Source organism: Prionailurus bengalensis, chromosome E3 (assembly GCF_016509475.1).
Source record: "Prionailurus bengalensis isolate Pbe53 chromosome E3, Fcat_Pben_1.1_paternal_pri, whole genome shotgun sequence".
NCBI lineage: Eukaryota > Metazoa > Chordata > Mammalia > Carnivora > Felidae > Prionailurus > Prionailurus bengalensis.
The window spans coordinates 40272178-40289435 of NC_057357.1; the positions used below are offsets into that span (position 1 = coordinate 40272178).

At 66.4% G+C, this 17258-nt stretch overlaps 6 protein-coding genes across 26 annotated transcripts in view; 3 read left to right on the forward strand and 3 right to left on the reverse strand.

Annotated features, from left to right (window-relative positions):
• Positions 1–20: 20 nt before the first annotated feature.
• Positions 21–3835, reverse strand: NUBP2 (nucleotide binding protein 2). 5 transcript variants are annotated; one of them, XM_043561020.1, is made up of 7 exons: positions 3674–3835; positions 2145–2263; positions 1852–2050; positions 1121–1215; positions 909–1019; positions 711–780; positions 21–603 (listed from the first exon to the last, which is right to left on the reverse strand). In XM_043561020.1, exons 1-7 carry the CDS (start codon positions 3687–3689, stop codon positions 458–460), a joined length of 756 nt encoding a protein of 251 aa, XP_043416955.1. In that variant the 5' UTR covers positions 3690–3835; the 3' UTR covers positions 21–457. The 5 variants fall into 5 exon arrangements, with proteins under 5 accessions (XP_043416955.1, XP_043416954.1, XP_043416958.1 ...); XM_043561019.1 differs by having other exon boundaries at positions 1121–1275; XM_043561023.1 differs by lacking the exon at positions 3674–3835 and adding an exon at positions 3420–3651 and having other exon boundaries at positions 1121–1275.
• Positions 3835–9614, forward strand: SPSB3 (splA/ryanodine receptor domain and SOCS box containing 3). Its single transcript, XM_043561004.1, has 7 exons — positions 3835–4145; positions 5192–5329; positions 7780–7957; positions 8050–8237; positions 8357–8459; positions 8551–8676; positions 8888–9614. Exons 1-7 carry the CDS (start codon positions 3972–3974, stop codon positions 9226–9228), a joined length of 1248 nt encoding a protein of 415 aa, XP_043416939.1. The 5' UTR covers positions 3835–3971; the 3' UTR covers positions 9229–9614.
• Positions 9615–9729: 115 nt separating this feature from the next.
• EME2 (essential meiotic structure-specific endonuclease subunit 2) lies at positions 9730–13067 on the reverse strand. The gene is made up of 8 exons (XM_043561002.1): positions 12707–13067; positions 12362–12498; positions 11984–12076; positions 11230–11321; positions 10949–11045; positions 10664–10779; positions 10289–10478; positions 9730–10201 (listed from the first exon to the last, which is right to left on the reverse strand). The coding sequence occupies exons 1-8, from the start codon at positions 13065–13067 to the stop codon at positions 10031–10033; spliced, it is 1257 nt and encodes a 418-aa protein (XP_043416937.1). The 3' UTR covers positions 9730–10030.
• Positions 13036–14189, forward strand: MRPS34 (mitochondrial ribosomal protein S34). Its single transcript, XM_043561025.1, has 3 exons — positions 13036–13356; positions 13446–13488; positions 13578–14189. Exons 1-3 carry the CDS (start codon positions 13036–13038, stop codon positions 13871–13873), a joined length of 660 nt encoding a protein of 219 aa, XP_043416960.1. The 3' UTR covers positions 13874–14189.
• An 85-nt stretch (positions 14190–14274) lies between these two features.
• NME3 (NME/NM23 nucleoside diphosphate kinase 3) lies at positions 14275–15331 on the forward strand. The gene is made up of 5 exons (XM_043561027.1): positions 14275–14426; positions 14513–14643; positions 14729–14830; positions 14909–15021; positions 15098–15331. The coding sequence occupies exons 1-5, from the start codon at positions 14381–14383 to the stop codon at positions 15213–15215; spliced, it is 510 nt and encodes a 169-aa protein (XP_043416962.1). The 5' UTR covers positions 14275–14380; the 3' UTR covers positions 15216–15331.
• MAPK8IP3 (mitogen-activated protein kinase 8 interacting protein 3) overlaps positions 15323–17258 on the reverse strand; it is a 48147-nt gene continuing 46211 nt past the window's right edge. For all 17 annotated transcript variants that reach the window (XM_043560995.1, XM_043560998.1, XM_043560991.1 and 14 more), the window contains 3 exons: positions 17068–17247; positions 16832–16981; positions 15323–16759 (listed from right to left, as the gene is read on the reverse strand). In XM_043560995.1, coding sequence (XP_043416930.1) covers positions 16638–16759; positions 16832–16981; positions 17068–17247 — 452 coding nt within the window. In that variant the 3' untranslated portion in view covers positions 15323–16637. The remainder of the gene's footprint in view (positions 16760–16831; positions 16982–17067; positions 17248–17258) is intronic.

Sequence of the window (17258 nt, forward strand, 5' to 3'; positions counted from 1 at the left end):
CATCAGACCTGTCACCGCGGTGAGGGGTGGAGGGGAGAACATTTAATTGTGGGTTCCTTTGAAGTGACAAGCTTAACACCTCACGGCACGCTCTCTTCTGTCACCACCCCCCTTCTGTCACAGGAGTCCCGAGGACAGCAGAGGCCCCAACGATTTTCCAGGGACGTGGGCTTTGGGGCCCAGGGGGAGACGGCTGCCGTTTGAGCACCGTGAGACCAAGTGGGAACGTGCCAGCCAGGGAGAGCTCAGGCCACCGGGACCCCACACGTCCCCCTGGGCCCTGCCACGGGCCAACCTGGGGGAACCACTCACTGTCAGCCCCTCTGCTGTCCAGATGCTACGGCAGCACCGGACTGGGTCCAGGGGCAGGGCTGAGGGAGGGAATGCTGGCCCCACACCCTTCTGCTTGGGTCTGCATACACTCGGCCAGGAGGCCCGTGGTGGGGGGAGGGTTCGATCAGGGGACGCGAGCAGGCGCCTCGGTCAGAACTTTCTGGGCTATAGACAGGAGCGCAGGGAAGGCTGGGCTCTCAGGAAATTCCCGGATGAAGTCTCGACCCTCCTCTAGGCTCTTAGTGAGCTCTGGGTCCAGGGGCACAGAGCCTGTGAAGGGAGAGGGCAGGGGAGGGGCTGTGAGGGTGGCGGGGAGGGCCCCGCAGAGGGGCTCCCAGAGCCAGCCCCAGGGCCAACGGGGGCCGCAACGCACTCACCCAGGAAGGGGACTCCGGCGTGACTGGCCAGCTCCTCCCCGCCTCCCCGGGAGAAGATGCTGGTGCACTCCTACAACAGACACACACGTGCTGCTCCCTCCGTCGGCTCCCCCCGCGCCGAGGGGCGGGTCCCGGGCTGTCCCAGCCGGCCCAACCCCCTCAAGGGCTGCTGACCCCCGCCAAGTCCCCACGACTCACCGCGCAGTGTGGGCAGACGAAACCGCTCATGTTCTCCACCACCCCGAGCACCCGCAGCCCCGTTTTCCTACAGAAGGTCAGCTCCCGCCGCACGTCCCCCACGGACACCGCCTGAGACCGAGGAAGAGAGGACCGTGGCCAGCGGGTCACTCTGCCTAGCCCTGGGTGTAGGGTCCCAGACCTCCAGGAGACCGAAGGAGCTCACGGGGTACCTGGGGTGTGGTGACCACGAGGGCCCCCAGGGGACCGTAGGGACGCAGGGCGTCCACGGTGGCCATGTGCTCATCAGACGTCCCCGGTGGCGTGTCTACAACCAGGTAGTCCAGCTGCCCCCAGGCCACGTCCGACACAAACTGCTTTATCAGCGCTGTAGCGACCCAGGGAGGCCCGGGGGCAGGTGAGGCCAGGATCTCACGGGGGCCTCTCCAAGTCCCTCGCCAGCAGCCAGCCTCCAGCAGAGGGGCCGCCCGAGGGCAGCACAGCAAGCCGTTCCTCTGGGAGACGGAAGTGCACCGCGCGGCAGGGAGGCTCCTTCCCGGGCCCCCAACACTCCCGCTCAGGCCTTAGCCGGGACCCGTGACCCTCCTGGGGGTGTCGGTGCCCGGACCCGGGTGCACCTCAAGCCTTGGCAGCTGGAGGTGAGGCGGCCTGCAGCGACGGCCCGCACAAGCGCGCCCCGAAGCAGCCCCCGCGCTCAGCCTGCTGGGGCAGAAACCTCAGAGCCCAGCCTCGCCGGGGCCTCCTGCCCTCATCCCCCGCACCGGCCTGATGGCTCAGGTGGGCAGCAGGACCGTCGTGGAAACAGGGAGCCTGCCGTGGCAGTCTCTGCTTTACCCAACAACGCGGGGAGGGCCCGCGGTTCCTGCGCTTTCTAATGGCAACAGCTGAGGCGAGTAGGAAGGCTGGCCGCCCCCCTCCGCCCGCCATTACCACCGGCCATTACCATTCTTCTTGGGCCCCCTCCACACCACGGCCTCGTCGGGGTTCTCCAGCAGAAAGCCCACGGACATGAGGCAGATGCTCTGCTCCTGGTCCACATAGACGGGCACCCAGCCGCCGTCACACTGGTGCACGGCCCTGCCCTGTGCCCGAAGCATGCGGGGGATGCTGGGACCACACAGGTCCACGTCGAGGATCCCCACCTGCAAGGAAGCGGGACGTCCACACTGCGCAGGGGGCTCCCGAGGCAGGGGCAGAAGGGACGCCCGCGCAGTGGCCGGGTTGGGGGGTGCTCACCTTCTTGCCTGCATGGCGCAGGGCCAAGGCCAGCTCCGTGGAGATGGTGCTTTTCCCGACCCCCCCCTTTCCTGAGAGCACGAGGATGATGTGCTGGACGCCTGCCAGGTTTCCAGCCTCTAGCCGGAAGGGAGGAGGGCAGAGGACCTCAGTGCCAGGCGCTCTTCAAGGCTCACTCACCGAGGGGTCGCCAAGCACCTCCCACGCCCCAGATTCTGAGACCTGCCCCCTCACCCTGACATCAGCAAACACCCCAGGCGGAAGGTCTTCCAGTCGCCCAGCCCCAGACTTGACCCTCGGGTTTTCTGAATGCTGCCACCACAGCCCCTGCCTGCAGCCACCTGCTGGGGCGGGACTGACGGGCCTCGAGCCGCCCCTTTACACTGCACACCTGTGAGCTCGCTCACACGCGGCCCGCACGTGGTCGATGAGCCGAGGGGCTGCTGGCTCCCAGCTGACTCCAGGGGAAAACAGGCAAACACGGAAGACGATGGGGGATCGGCTCATCGTGACCGATGGCAGGTGCGTCTGTGCTGGGGCGGCCCCCACCCCCGCTCCTAGGACGAACCTGTGGGTGCCCAGCGTCCTCTTCTCGGGAAGGACGCTTCTGGCTCCGGGGACCAGAACCGCCTCTCTCAGACCGGTCCTTAAACCCCACGTGCATTAGGGCAGCCACAGTTTGCACCTGCATCCTTGGCTATTCCCCATGAGGGCCCGGGTCCAACAACCGTGGATCCCCGCTGGCCGTTGGCCACTCTGCCTCAGCCTCCCTCTCCTTTCAGGGAGCCTGAAATGTCACTGAATGTTCACCATTCCCACCCCTGCCACCCCCAGGGGCTGCCATCTGCATCCACGCAACCCCTGTGCGACACTCTCTTGTTACCTCAGCGCCCTCTGGCCCTCGCCATCCAGACTCCAGCCCGGTGTCCGACAAGCGACTTTCCCCACCACCGTCGCTGCGAGCCCGGGTCCTCAGGCGGGCTCCACAAACAACGGTACTGATACCACCCCCCTGCTCAACGCTCCATGGGTAGGTTCAAAGGCCCCCACCTGCAAAGCCTCCACAAGAAAAACCGAGAGGGACAACTGGCCCGGCTTCTGGCGGGTCTCTGTCACAAAAGCACACAGTGCCTGCCCCAGGTCTGCCCCGAGGACTCGGACCGGACCGAGCACGACTTGGAGCCGCGAGCGGCAAAGCGCCGCTACGGAAAGTCTCCTCTGCACCCCCCGCCCCGCCCCACTTCTCTTCCTCAGCAGGGACCTTTAGAAAGTTACCCTAGTACTTCGCGCAGAACCAGAAGAGACGTCCGTGTTCGCGTTACGACCCCCGCTTAACCCAGAACTCTCCAGTACGTCGGTTACAACCTGAACCTCCGACCTTCCGGCACCAGCAGGCCCACGAATCGGACGCGTGGGGTGCAGTACGGCGACCCCGCGCCCGTCACCTGCCTGCCCGCGGCTGAAAACCCAGGGCCGCGCCCCGCAGCTGCGCGCCGGACCCTCCCACTCCCGAGGACCCCGGCGCTCACCCGCCGCCGCCTCCATCCCGCCGCACCCCGCGGCCGCTTTCCGCTTCCAGCGCGCAGCGCCCGCCCCCTGGCCGTCCTGATAGGGCCAATCGCGCGGCACTCAGCCAATCACGTCCCACGTAAGGTGCACGCACGTTGCGGTGCGTCCGACGAACCGGGGATGGACTCACTTCCGTGTTGGGCCCTTTCTCGCCCTATGCCGAACGGGCGCACGGACCCTCTCCCCGACGGCTTGAGATGTGACCAATAGGGATGTCGAGTCAGGATTGACAGGCCCAGCATCCTGTCGGCAGGAAACATGTGCCGCGCGGCCCGCCCCCTGCTCCGGGCCGCCAGCGCCCGCCAACACCCGGCCGCGGCAGCAGGGCCAATGCGGCGCGGGGGGCGGGCTGCGGGGCGGGGATTGTTTACGTCTCGTTCGGGAGCTGAAAGTAGGTCACGGCCGCCCGGCGGAACGCGGCGGTGGCGACAGGTGAGCGGCGGCCGGCGGCACCCGCGCCCGCTGGCCTGGCGGTTCCGCTGGCGGCGGGAGGCCCCGGTGCGCCTTTGTTCGTGCGGGCGGCGGTGCCAAGCGTCCCCGTCGTAATTCCCGCCACCGCGCGGCAGCGGACACCCGCGGGGACCGGGTCGGGAGCGCGTCGCCTGCTGTGCGCTGCGGCGGGGCCGCCACCTGCGCCGAGCGGGCGGGGGCGCCTGGGCTCCGGAAGCTCTCGGTGCAGGGGACCGCCGGGACGGTTACAGAAGCCGGCAAGGAACCTGCGAGCCCAGCACGGGAGGGGAGGGCATTCCGGGCAAAGGGCAGGGCAGGGCTAGCAACTGCAACGGGGCCCTTGCGGCTTGGGGAAGCACAGGCGAACTTGAAGGTGTTGCAGAAATTTGCATTCTCTGTTAATGATGCAAGGCTGGAGGGGTTTCAGGGCTTTTTAAGGGTTGTTTAATTTTTAAGATTTGTGTTTCCGAACACAACCTTGGTTGTAATGAGTGGAGTGGGAGGAGCCAGAAGGAAGGTGAGCTGTGGTTGGGAAGTCGGGCGACCGCAGGGATGGAGAGGTGTTCAGGCCACGCCTTGGAGGTGCTGTGACACTGTTAGGCTACCGCCCAAGGAAGGAAAGGGGTGTTCAGGATGACTGCGGTGGGTCTGGCATGAGGAACTGGGCGGTTGGAGATGCCATTTGTCAAACTGGGCAACAGAGGAGCCAGACAAGGTTTGAGATGTCTGAGGGACACACAGGCAGGACAGCTGGGCTCAGTAGGCTGAGCTCAGAGAGGGGCTGAAATCCACACTCCGGAGTCATGGGTGTCTGGATGGTGTTCTATGCTCTCTGTCTGGCTTTTATCAAGGTGCTTGCACGCTGGAGGGAGGTGTGAGGTCAGGAAGAGTTCCAGAGCCCTGGCTGGGCACACATGCGGCTCCTAAGAGCGGCCACCTTGAGATGGGCCTGGCACCGCTGGCTGAGGACGGAGCGTGGGAGTTGGTGCCACAGATCTTCTTGGCTCAGAACCTGGGTTTTCTTCCAGATCCTGTCCACCATGGCCAGGCGTCCTCGCAGCAGCACAGCTTGGCATTTCGTCCTGAGTGCAGCCCGCCGAGATGCGGATGCCCGGGCCGTGGCTCTGGCGGGGAGCGCTAACTGGGGCTACGACTCAGATGGGCAGGTAGGTCCTAGCAGGGGAGGTGGACATGGCTGGACCGAAGGGTTGAGACGCCCAGGACGGGCACTGCCTGAGCCCAGACTGAAAGATGAGGATGTGCCCGAGGGCAGTTTATCTCGGTTGAGGACCCACCGGTCCCGGGGTGACAGGACCCAGGGCAGGTGCTGTATCCTTCTCTGTGCTTTCCATTTTCCGTCAGTTTATTCAACAAAAGCTTCTCTGTTCCACTCACCTGACCGTTTTCCAAAGGTAGCTATTGTTAACCGAACGTGCGTGCTCTTGCCTGGACAGATGTGCATTTGACATTTATGCATATGCACACGTGTGTGTGGAAGACTTCCGATTCTTGGAGGCCAAAGTTGCAGCACCTTTCCTCCGTTGGCAACTCCAGAGCTCCGGGAAGGCCAGGAGCCAGGAGCTGTCCACAGAGTGGCTTGACTGGGGTGCAGGGTGCCTGATGCACCCGAGTCTCACCGCGCCAGCCGCAGCCGGGCCAGGATGGAGCGGCAGGGCTGCTTGGCCATTGTGCCTGTTGGCTGGGTGGGCACCGTGGAGGGCTTCCTGAGTCTCCTCGACCCGGGCAGGGGTTTGGTTTTGCCCTGAGTCCCCTCTGGCTGCCTGCAGGGATGATCCTTGGGCGACTCACGTCTGCCATGTCACAGCCACCCACCCTTTTGCCCCTGCGCAGCCAGGTGTTCTGGGAGGAAGAGGTTGCATCTCTTCTAGAGTGAGTGTGGCCGAGCCCCACGGAACCTCCAGACCTGGAGGCTGCAGTTCTGAGTTGGGGTGGTAGCCCCTTCCTAGGGCCTCCCTGCCCCAGCCAGCAAGAGGCCAGAGGCCTGCATTCCTGTCCTGCCTCTGGCTCCCCTGGACCACGTGACCCAGAGCAGTCTGTTCTGCCAGTCCCTGCCTTTACCAGCTCATCACTGGGAGATGCGGGAGGTGTTCAGGGGCCGGGTCACAGCATCTGACACATATTTGCTGCTCATCTGTCACCTGCTGGACCTGGAGTACTGGATTGTGTGGGTGGGCCGGTCACCCTGAGAACCTCTGAAGGATGAACACGCCTCTCCCTTCCTCGTTCTATTCTGGTCTGTGACCCTGGCTGCTGACCGAGTGGGAAGGGGGCTAGGGTCCACCCCTGGCCAGTAGAGCCAGTCTGCCTTGGCTTTTGGGGATCAGCATTCCATGGTAGTTGCGTGCTTGGGGTCTCCTTCCTGTATCCCTTTGGCATCGGTCTGTAACTGAAACTTCCCATTGTCTTCACTTGGTCTCTGCCACACGGCTTCTGGGTGACAACCCCGTGGCCCCAACTGTAACAGAAAAGAAACAAGGACCGGGTTCTCCCGAGGGGCTTCCACTCCGGTGGGAGAAGGGAGGAGAGAGATCTGCGGGACGGGGAGCACAGCAGGGGATGGAGGGGCTGGAAGAGCCTCTCTGAAGTGACACACAGAACCTGCGGTCTAAAGGCAGACCACCCTCACCCTGTGGGAGAAAGTGGACAGGCCTGTGGGGGGTTGGGAGGCTGCCTGGTGGGCTCCGATGGAGGCTGTGGGCCTTCGCTCAGAGCAGTGGCTTGCTGAGGTGTGGCAGGCCCAGCCCGGGTCTGAGCAGGGGCTGCCGGCCTGCTGCGCGGAGGGCATTTCAGGGAGCGAGTGGAGGGCCCAGAGGCCAGGAAAGGGAGTTGGAGGGTGGGGCCGGACCAGGTCCCCAGCCCCTTGCTGGTTGGCCTGGAGTCCACAGCTTAGGCAGGTGTCCAGAAAGGCCTGTGTCTTTAGAACAGGAACAGCTCCTGTGCACAGAAAGCGTCCCGAACTGGCCTGCAAGAAGGATCTGGCTCTGGGTCACCATCAGGCCTTCAAGACTCGGAACACGCGCCCTGACGACTGGGCCCCTCAGGCAGAAGACCAAGTCTCCACTCAGTGTTTTCCTACTGTAGAAGTGGCATGGGGCCACGGGGCTCCAGGGTGCCCCACCACGTGGATAGGGTGCACGGGCACTGCCACGGCGAGGGGCACCTGCTGGAGTCTGGCTGTTGCCCGAGGGCACGGCCTTCGTGGGGTTGGCATGGCCCTCGCCCTGGGGCTCCCTTGCTTCCGGCTGCCCTCGGGTGGGGCTGCGGCGTATCCTCAGCCTGGAAGCTGCCTAGAGAACGAGGAGCGGTCGAGCAGGCAGGCGGCCCCCGGTGGCTCAACGTCAGCTGGAGGCCCAGTGCCCCTGGCTGTGCGGAAACGGGGTGGAGCCCTTGAAGCCACTGCCAGGAGGCTGGAGCTGTCCAAGGTCACCGTGGGTGGCACTGGCAAGGGTGGGCAGTGCGTGTGTGGGAGACCCGGGAAGCCCTCCGGGGCCAAATCCCCGGGGCCCTTCCTGGGCCATTAGAGCGGCTGACCCGCAGGCCTAGGGACAGTGGGCGGCAGTGCCCCACACCCGAGCAACCAGTCTTTCCCTCCCAGCACAGTGACTCTGACTCGGACCCCGAGTCCTCAGCCCTGCCGCCACCCATCCCCAGCGCCGTGCCCGTGACCGGGGAGTCCTTCTGTGACTGTGACAGTCCGAGCGAGGCCTCCTTCTGCAACAGCCTGCACGCGGCACACCGGGGCAAGGACTGTCGCTGTGGCGAAGAAGATGAGCGTGAGTGCCTGGGGGCCCCTGGGGGGGGGGGCGGGGAGGAGCCTGGGGCCAGCCTGCCCTCCAGCCCTGGCCTCTGGCCTCCCCCTTCGCAGATTTTGACTGGGTGTGGGATGACCTGAATAAGTCTTCGGCCACCCTGCTGAGCTGTGACAACCGCAAGGTCAACTTCCACACGGAGTACAGCTGCGGCACGGCGGCCATCCGGGGCACCAAGGAGCTGGGGGAGGGCCAGCATTTCTGGGAGATCAAGATGACCTCTCCCGTCTATGGCACCGACATGGTAAGCAGCCGGGGGGCGGGGGGCAGGAGTGCCTCCAGGGCCCAGGCCCGCCCCCCACCTCCCCAGCTGGCGGGCCTCGGCAGGCCCTTGACCCCCTGTGCCCGCCCCGCTCTCCCCAGATGGTGGGCATCGGGACATCAGACGTGGATCTGGACAAGTATCACCACACATTCTGCAGCCTGCTCGGCAGGGACGAGGACAGCTGGGGCCTCTCCTATACGGGTGCGCGGGGCACTGCGGCCGGTGGGGCGGGCGGGAGGCCGGGGCGGCATGGCTCACCCCTCTGACGCCCCCCTCCCCCGCCCCCCCTCAGGGCTCCTCCACCACAAGGGCGACAAGATGAGCTTCTCGTCGAGATTCGGCCAGGGCTCCATCATTGGTGTGCACCTGGACACCTGGCACGGCACGCTGACCTTCTTCAAGAACAGGAAGTGCATAGGTGAGGGCGGCTGGGCCCGGGCCCCCGGGGCCGGCAGCTGGAGCCCCAGGCCAAGCACCCCAGGCTCCCCAGGGGGCTGTCCTCACAGAAGCTGAGGCGCCGGGATCCCCGGCGCGAGAGTCGTCAGGGATGTCCTTGTCCTCGGATGCCGTCGGGGGACACGCAGCCCCCGCAGGGGCCAGAGCTCAGGCTATGCTCCCTGCTCCCGCAGGCGTGGCGGCCACCAAGCTGCAGAACAAGAAGTTCTACCCGATGGTGTGCTCCACGGCGGCCAAGAGCAGCATGAAGGTGATCCGCTCGTGCGCCAGCGTCACGTCCCTGCAGTTCCTGTGCTGCTACCGCCTGCGCCAGCTGCGGCCCGACTCCGGGGACACGCTGGAGGGTCTGCCCCTGCCGCCCGGCCTGAAGCAGGTGCTGCGCCACAAGCTGGGCTGGGTCCTGAGCATGAGCTGTGGCCGCCACAAGCCCCCCGCGCCCTCGCCCAAGGCCACGGCCGATCCCGGCGGCCCGGAGACCCGGCGCTGCCAGAGGAAGCGCTGCCGACGGACCTAACTTGTTTCCCAACGAAAACTGCTTTTCCGGGCCGAGGTGGCGCGTTCTCCGTCCCTCCCTTTTGGGCCACGCTCCAGGGCAGCAGACGGGACGGAGCTGAGGTCCGTCCCTCTGCCACCCGAGGCTGGGACAGGCCCTACGCTCCTGAAAGCAGAACCGTCCAGGGCACCTGCTTCCTGCGTTGGGTGTGGGGGTGGCCGTCCTGGCTCTTTGGGACTGACCGTGGGCCCGGGCGGCTGTTGTGGGCTGCAGAGGACACGCGTCAGAGGCGGCACCGCGGCTGCCGCCAGCCGGGGCTCTTTCTTAAGTTGCCTTTTGCATGTCGTCAGCTGCTGTTTCTCCCGTCCCAGGCTGAAATGACCCTAATAAACTCGGCGTTTGGGCAACGCCTCGCAGTGGTGGTGGGACGAGGCCTGGGGCTCTTTCCTTATCAGGTCCAGCTGCATTACGCTGCTTTCCAGGAGACAGCCTGGCTGTCTTTCCTCCCGCAAGACCCCATCTTACCGCTTCTTCCCCTTCCTGACCATTCCGCTGGGGCACCAGGCCCGTAGCCGCCGTGGACAGGACCCAGGGCAGGGGAACCTCACCGCCACCCTCTCCAGCCAGCGTGGCAGCTCCTGGCAAGAGCGTCATCTCCTGCTCCTCCCGGCACCACCCCCTCGGGGCCAGGGGGCCAGACCTGACTGAGCATTCCACCCTCCCATCCCCCACATGCAGCGCTGTTCCCTTCCCTCGGCCTGTGGTAGTTTCCAGTTACTAGGCAGGGCAGGCAGCGTACCCCCTTCTGGTCCTGCGGACGTGGTCAGGAGCCCAGGTCCAGCAGGAGCTCAGGACTGGTCGTGGTCAAGAAGAGGCAGATGCGGCGGGCAAGGTCAGGGCCTACCCTGCGGGGCCGCACACCATCGCCCGTCTTCACGGGGAGGTCAGCCAGGAGGGCCGTGCGCTCCTGCTCTGTGTTGCAGGTCCTGTAGGCCTAGGACAGGCACGGAGATGAGCAGGGCAGGTCCTGGGTACCTGGCTCCAAACGTGGCGGGGGGGGGGGCAGTGCAGGGGGACCTACCTGCTGCAGAAGGCGGGGGGAGGGGAAGGCAGTGACAACAGCATCGGCCACGGCGGGGCTGACCCGGTTGAACTGCCTGATCTGCCGCCACCAGACCCCCCGAAGCCCTGTGCCATCTCTTGCCACTCGCTCACCCCCTGCCCAGCGTCCAGCCACACAGAAGGAAAAGGCACGGGACTCCCGGTACTGCCTGCAGACAGAGAAGGATGCAGGGGAACTTCTAGAAACTTCTCACCTTCTGAACGTCCCACTCTCCAAGCTCAACAAAGCCCTCAGTCTTCCCCGCTCCCAAAGCTATCAGAAAGGTACCACCTCTCCAGGCACTCCTGTCCCCCCTCCCGGCTGCAGCCACCAGTCAGGGTGGTGGTCACGCACTTGAGGGGGCGCTGCGCGAAGGCCTTGGTGAACGCGCACACGTGCCGACTCAGCTCCTGCCAGGAGGCCACCAGCAGCACATCCAGGTGTGCCCAGAGCTGCAGGAGCACCAGGGCCTGAGGACGTGAGCCCAGAGTGCGTCAGCGGAGGTCACCCTTGGGGACACCCAGCTGAGACCAACCCCACATGCTGCCTGGGACCAAAATCGGGGCTGCGGGGCCTTGGAGAGCAGTCCAAGCTCCAGGACCAAGGCCAAACACCTCACCCCACCCAACCAGCCCTCACCTCCTCCACCCTGGGCCAGCTGAGTGCCACTGCCGTACGGGCCACTGCTGCAGTCTCCGGCTGCCTCGTCTCGTGGATGTTGCTGGGCTGGTGAGACCTGAGCAGAGGTTGCCTGTCCCTCCGGCTCCCGCCACCCTGCCATTCCCACCCTCCAGTTCTGTTTCCCCGATCTGCCCAAGGAAGGGGGGCAGCTGTGTCACAGCCACCCCCAAAGCCACCACCTTTCCCCTGAACCCTCCCATCCCAGCTGGGCCTATTGAAGGCATTAGGGTGACCGGTACCACAGGTAGGCATCCAGCCCAATGACGGCTACATGGGGGCTGGCGGAGCCCTCAGGAGAGATCCACGGTACCGAGCAGGGTGGGCCACAGGTCTGCAAGCCAAGGATGAACACACCCGTTTTGGAGGCTGTGGCAGGCAGGACCCACGGGCTACCAGGCCACAGCCAGTTTGCAGACAGAAAAAAAAGCGAGCTTGGGAGTAACTGAGGGGTCCTGGGAAAAACAGGCACAGTCTCTCTCTGGTCACCCAGCCAGCTCCTGTTGGAAACTGGCTTTACACCTCTAGCAAAAGCAAAGAACATGTGAAAGCCCCGGGCACGTCCCAGGTACTGAAAAGAGCAAGTCTGAGTCCCCATCCCCCATTTCTGCTCTATCCCTGCACCCTAGCCTGCCCTGTGGCTGGCATATGACACGTTTGATAAGTACCTAACAACAGACAGCAAAACCTGCAAAGAGTCTGATTGAACACCTCTGACTTCTCGCTAGTTTCTCTGGGAAACCTTCCTCATCCTGACTCTCATCCTGTGGAAACGGCTGTGGCTCCCATCCACTTCCAGGCCAAGGACCCACTTGGCTTCTCCATCTTGCCCACAACAGCTCCACAGTTGCTGATGAGAACTCCAGACTGCTGCATGCATGCCCTGTCTGACCCTCTCTCCTTAAGCAGGGAAGGGAGGCACGCAGAACAGCTCCCCCACGCTAAGAAACCCAGCCCCTAGAGATTTGTGGACGACTACCGCCCCCACCAGAGCACCTGGGTCAGCTGGTTGACGCCCTGCAGAAACTCCTCGGGCTCCAGGAGCAGCAGGAAATCCTGTTCACCTGCGTCCCACACCTCAGAAGGCACCTGTGGGGCATCCAGGTGGCTCTGAGGCTCCTGGCCACAGTCAATCCCAGGCTCCACCAGAACTACTCTGCTAAAAAACCCATGTCCCATCCCCTGCCAGGTCCAAGGCCAGTCGGGTTCTAAGGACAGGAGCCCTGCAACTTACCAGCACAGTAGCTTGGACCCCACCCACTCAGTGTTCTTCCTTCCCAGTGTACCGATCTGTAAAATGTGCAGGGTGTGTGAAGCCTCGCACATAAAACACTCTGGCCAGGATCGTACTCTGTTACAAACCAGGACACTCACGGTGCGGAGGCAAGAATCCGGCTTTGCTCTGGTCCACCTGAGGCTCCGGGCCAGGCGCTGGGTTTCCACTTGGTACTCACAGCCCAGAGTGCTCAGGGCCTCCAGCAGGATGCCAGCACCAGCATCTTCCAGAACGGCTGTGAAAGGCCGCAAGAACACAGCGGTCGCTACTTCCCTGCCCCGCGGGCGAGGCCACCATCTGGTCGCCCCCAGGCCACACGCGTCCCCGCCAGGAAACCCACGCCAATTCCTGGACGGGAGGCGGCCTTGGGGATGCGGCTGCCCCTGGGGCGCCCTCAGGGGGAGGTTCTGGGTCCCGCGGCCACTCCCCGCGCCCGCCCGCACCTGGGTCCACGCGCACCGCCACGCGCCGCAGGGCCTGCTCGGGCCGCAGCGCCTTGGCCGCCGCCCTGCGCCCCTCCGCCGGGCCGGGCACCCTCGCACCCTCCTCCACGCCCGCGGGGCCCTCGGCGTCCGAGTCCGAGACCTCCCATGTCGGGGGACGCCGCAGACACCCGCCCCGGCGCGAGCTCCCCGCCCTCCCCGCATCCGTCCGCGACATGGCCGGCCCGGCCTCCAACTGGCTTCCGGCCGAGCCCGGACGCCTTTGCGCGGGACACCGGCCGCTTCCGGCGGCGGCGGTGGAGCGGCTTCCGGTCGGCGGGGCGCGGACCATGGCGCGGAAGAAGTTGCGGCCGCGGCTCATCGCCGAGCTGGCCCGTCGCGTGCGGGCCCTGCGGGAGCAACGGGAGCGGCCGCGCGACTCGCAGCGCTATGCGCTGGACTACGGGACGCTGACGCGGCCGCACTCGGGCCGCCGGCTGCCCGCGCGCGCCTGGGCCGACGTGCGCCGCGAGAGCAGCCTGCTGCAGCTGCTCAGCCGCCTGCCGCTCTTCGGCCTGGGCCGCCTCGTGACGCGCAAGTCCTGGCTGTGGCAGCACGACGAGCCGTGCTACTGGCGCCTCACGCGCGTGCGGCCCGACTACACGGCGCAGGTGCGAGCGCGCGCCCCGTCCCCCGCCACCGCCTCCGGGGCCGCGCGCGCGCTCTGAGCCGACCCCCTCCCTCTGCCCTTGCTTTGCAGAACTTGGAGCACGGCAAGGCCTGGGGCATCCTGACCTTCAAAGGTGAGGCGTTGGGGCCCCGGGTGGGGTGGCCGTCGGCCGCAGCCTGCCCCGCGAGCGTGTGTGCGATGCGCGCCGGCCCTCTTTCTCAGGACACACGGAGACCGAGGCCCGGGAGATCGCGCAGGTCATGCACCACGACTGGCGGCTGGTGCCCAAGCACGAGGAGGCGGCCTTCACGGCTGTCACGCCAGCACCGCCCGAGGACGCTCAGTGCCGTGTGCCCTACCCGCCGCTCCTCCGGGCCATGATTCTAGCGGAGCGACGGAAGAGCGGGGACACCAGCACCGAGGAGCCCATGCTGAATCTCGAGAGGACGCGAGAGCATCCCTGGGACTACCCTGCGAAACAGGAGGCGAAGAAAAAGGCCAAGGCCGCCGCGGTGTAAAACGCCAGAGCGGGCAGGCTGTCGGGGAAGCGTACGGCGCTGGGCCCCGGTGTGAGAGCGAGAATGAACCCCCGGGAGCTTGCATCCGACCCGCCCCCGGCGACTTGTGCTGAAAAGGACGGGCCGTTGCCCCTGTGTCTTTCCTTTGTCCCCCAGCTCTGTGATGGCTGCTGGGGGGAAGCCGCGGGCGGCGGGGCTGCCCGTGTGCCGCCCTCGCGCTGGCGCCTGTACCTTCCAGGCTCTTTCCCCGTCCCCGTCGCGTGCGGCCTCTGCCGGGACTCGGGCAGACTGCACGCGAATAAAGGCAGAAGCCATAGCCTCGGGGTGTGGTTTCTTTGAGTTTGGGGCTGGGTTGGAGGAGTCTGGGGCTTGGGGAGCGCCCGGCGGGTGTCGCAGGGGTCCTGGGGTGGGCGTGAGCTTCAGCGCCCGCCCTCCGGGCCGCGGCCCGGCCCCTTTAAGCGCAGGCCCCGCCCGGTCCGAGCCGCTGCCACCACCGCCGCCGCCATCATGATCTGCCTGGTGCTGACGGTGCTGGCCCACCTCTTCCCGGCGGGTGAGCGGCGCGGGCCGGGGCGGGCCGCCGGGGCAGAGGCGGGGGGCGGACGGGCCTGACGCGCCGCGCCCCGCGGGTCCCCGCAGCCTGCGCCGGCGTGCACGAGCGCACCTTCCTGGCCGTGAAGCCCGACGGCGTGCAGCGGCGGCTCGTGGGCGAGATCGTGCGGCGCTTCGAGAGGAAAGGCTTCAAGCTGGTGGCGCTGAAGCTGGTGCAGGTGAGGGAGGGCGGGGGCGGGGCGCAGGGGGAAGCGGGCGGGGGTCCCGGCGCGCGCGGCCCGACCCCACCCCGGCCCGCCGCAGGCCTCGGAGGAACTGCTGCGTGAACACTACGCCGAACTGCGCGAGCGCCCCTTCTACGGCCGCCTGGTGGACTACATGGGCTCGGGGCCGGTGGTGGCCATGGTGAGTGCCGGCCGCGGGCGGGAGGGCGGGCGGTCCGTCCCTGGCCTCGCGCCAAGTACCCCGCCGACCCGCTCACAGGTGTGGCAGGGGCTGGACGTGGTGCGCGCCTCGAGGGCCCTCATCGGGGCCACGGACCCGGCCGACGCGGCGCCCGGCACCATCCGCGGGGACTTCTGCGTCGAGGTTGGCAAGTAAGGCCGCCGGAGCTTGCGCCCAGCCCGTCGCGACGCCCCAGCGGCCGCCGGCGCTCACGCGGCTCTCCCGCAGGAACGTGATCCACGGCAGCGACTCGGTGGAGAGCGCCCGCCGCGAGATCGCCCTCTGGTTCCGCGGCGACGAGCTGCTGTGCTGGGAGGACAGCGCCGGGCACTGGCTGTACGAGTAGCCCTGCCCGCGGGCCCCAGGGGCCATCCGGTTTGCGACCCGCCTGGAAACGCACTCGGGCCAGCGCTGAGGCTGGCCTGCACTTCTGTTTACAATAAAGTGAAGTGCTTATGCTCACGTTGGTCTGGGCCCAGAGACACAGAGCTACGTGTTAAGACATTTATTACATACAGAGCAGATACGTGGGTTTGCTTGCAGGGCCAAAGCCTGAGGAGAATGTCCGCCCAGCCCCTCCCCCCCAGCCGCACCCACTCAGCTAGCCCCCGAGTCACTGCACGGCCTGTGGGAACAGACAAGGGACTGAACGTACATCACAGTGGAGGGTGGCAGGGTGGTGGGGGGAAGCCTGCAGCTGCACGGGGCTGTGGCCAGGCCGGCTGGGCTCCTGGGGAGGCTGCCGGAGATGTGTGCTTCTCTGGTGGGAGGTGGGTGGGCAGCAGGGCCGGGGGCTGCCCCAACCAGTGCCCCTCTCCAGTAGGTTCAGGGAGCAGCAGTCCAGGGCGGCACCCTTCAAAGCAAGTGGCCATCCACACCCAGAGCCGGCCACACTGCCAGCCCTAGGCACTTAGAGTGTGTCTCGGGAGCTGGGCTCCTTGGAAACTGTGGGAGGCAGTCCCCAGACAAGTTCCCCTGTCACCCTGAGGCTGAGCCTGTATCTTAGGACCGACCCCAGGAGAGGCCAGGGGCCTCCCCCTTCTTCCTGAGGCCTGGGCTTGCCCTGGCAGCCTGAGAAATTCCACCCTAGGGGTTTCTGGGATGGGTAGGACTCCAGAGCCTGCTCCTGCCAGGGGGGTCTCCTGCCCGACAGTGAGCAGAAAGAGGGCAGCTGCCTTAGGCAGGCTGGTCACGCGCTTTCATGCCAGTTCCCGGGGTGGCAGGGAGCGGGGTGGGGAGCGTCCAGGGAAGGCTAGTGGCTGGGCCGGCCCCCCTAGGGTCAGGCCCCCCCTTCAGGCAGCAGGCAAAGGCTAGTGGGCTCCAGCTGGGAAGACTTGGCGGGGTGGAAATCCCTGCCTCCTGCTCCAGGAGCACGGGAAGTGGGGGGGGGGGCCCGGGGGGAGCTGGGAGCTGCCTGTAGGGCCTCTTCCCAGCCTGACCTACCACGGGATCCTGCCTCGCTTTGGCCCCAAAGGGCCCCTGGGACGTGGGAACTTGGGATGGGGGGCCGGCCACAAGCTGCCGGGGAAAGCACGTCTGTCTGGAGAGGTCCTTCCCCTCCCTGGTGAGAGCGCCACCCGGGTTCCCTGCCTCCCTGACCCACGTTGCCGCCCGCTGTCGGGGACGCCCGGCCGTAAGGTGAAAGCTGCAGGTTGAGAGGTTAGAAGAGGGGCTGGTGCCGGGCTGCCTGCAGGGCGGGCAGTGGGCAGGCGGGCGGGGTCGTATGTACACGTTGGCGTCGGCAGGAGGGGCGCCGGAAGCCGAAGCCTCACTCGGGGCTGTAGGACACCTGCCACACGATGATGTGGCTGCGCTCGGCCTTGGACAGCAAGGGCTTCACCTGGTTCACGTCCCCCGCGCTCTCCTCCGTGTCGTCATCCTCTCCGTCGCCTAGGGAGACAGCAGCCGCGGTGATGAGACGGCCCTGCTGGGGACACGCTGACCCGGGCAGCGCCCACTCACCGATGCGGAAGTCGATGTAGCCCTCCCCGCCACTCAGCACCAGCACGTTCTTCAGCTGCTGGCCCTCGGCTTCAGAGGCAGGGGCGGCCGGCCCGGGGCTCTCGGACGGGCTGTCGAGCACGCTGCCGTTGAGAGTGGCCAACACGTTCCCTGTCGGGGCACAGGGACCTCAGTGGGGCAGCCGAAGGGAGGCCACGCACGGCCCTGCAGCGGGAGTGGGCCCGGCCCCTCCTCACCTGGCACGGAGACGAAAAACTTGACGGCGTCGCGGTGCCCGTGGAAGCAGAGCTGGGCCTGGGCCATGGAGCAGTAGGGGATGAAGCTGCTGGCTGATTTGTCACTGCTGTCGTCACCGTACACGTGGATGACACCCCCCGGACGGGCCCCCTCTCCGGAGGTGGGGGAGGTCTTGTTGGCTGGAGAGAGA

Coding starts and splice junctions, on each gene's coding strand:
- NUBP2 (XM_043561019.1), bottom strand. Junction 2,051..2,144: donor TGCGCCATGCAGGCAAGAAG/GTGAGCACCCCC, acceptor GCTTCCTTGCAG/GTGGGGATCCTCGACGTGGA. Junction 604..710: donor CGCCGGAGTCCCCTTCCTGG/GTGAGTGCGTTG, acceptor CTCCCTTCACAG/GCTCTGTGCCCCTGGACCCA.
- SPSB3 (XM_043561004.1), top strand. CDS start 3,972: ATGTGCCGCGCGGCCCGCCCCCTGCTCCGGGCCGCCAGCGCCCGCCAA. Junction 5,330..7,779: donor GCTACGACTCAGATGGGCAG/GTAGGTCCTAGC, acceptor TTTCCCTCCCAG/CACAGTGACTCTGACTCGGA. Junction 8,238..8,356: donor CCGTCTATGGCACCGACATG/GTAAGCAGCCGG, acceptor CGCTCTCCCCAG/ATGGTGGGCATCGGGACATC.
- MRPS34 (XM_043561025.1), top strand. CDS start 13,036: ATGGCGCGGAAGAAGTTGCGGCCGCGGCTCATCGCCGAGCTGGCCCGT. Junction 13,357..13,445: donor GGCCCGACTACACGGCGCAG/GTGCGAGCGCGC, acceptor CTTGCTTTGCAG/AACTTGGAGCACGGCAAGGC. Junction 13,489..13,577: donor GGGCATCCTGACCTTCAAAG/GTGAGGCGTTGG, acceptor CCTCTTTCTCAG/GACACACGGAGACCGAGGCC.
- EME2 (XM_043561002.1), bottom strand. CDS start 13,067: ATGAGCCGCGGCCGCAACTTCTTCCGCGCCATGGTCCGCGCCCCGCCG. Junction 12,499..12,706: donor GGCGGTGCGCGTGGACCCAG/GTGCGGGCGGGC, acceptor GGCCTTTCACAG/CCGTTCTGGAAGATGCTGGT. Junction 11,322..11,983: donor GCGTCAACCAGCTGACCCAG/GTGCTCTGGTGG, acceptor CTTGGCTTGCAG/ACCTGTGGCCCACCCTGCTC.
- NME3 (XM_043561027.1), top strand. CDS start 14,381: ATGATCTGCCTGGTGCTGACGGTGCTGGCCCACCTCTTCCCGGCGG. Junction 14,427..14,512: donor GGCCCACCTCTTCCCGGCGG/GTGAGCGGCGCG, acceptor GGGTCCCCGCAG/CCTGCGCCGGCGTGCACGAG. Junction 14,831..14,908: donor CGGGGCCGGTGGTGGCCATG/GTGAGTGCCGGC, acceptor ACCCGCTCACAG/GTGTGGCAGGGGCTGGACGT.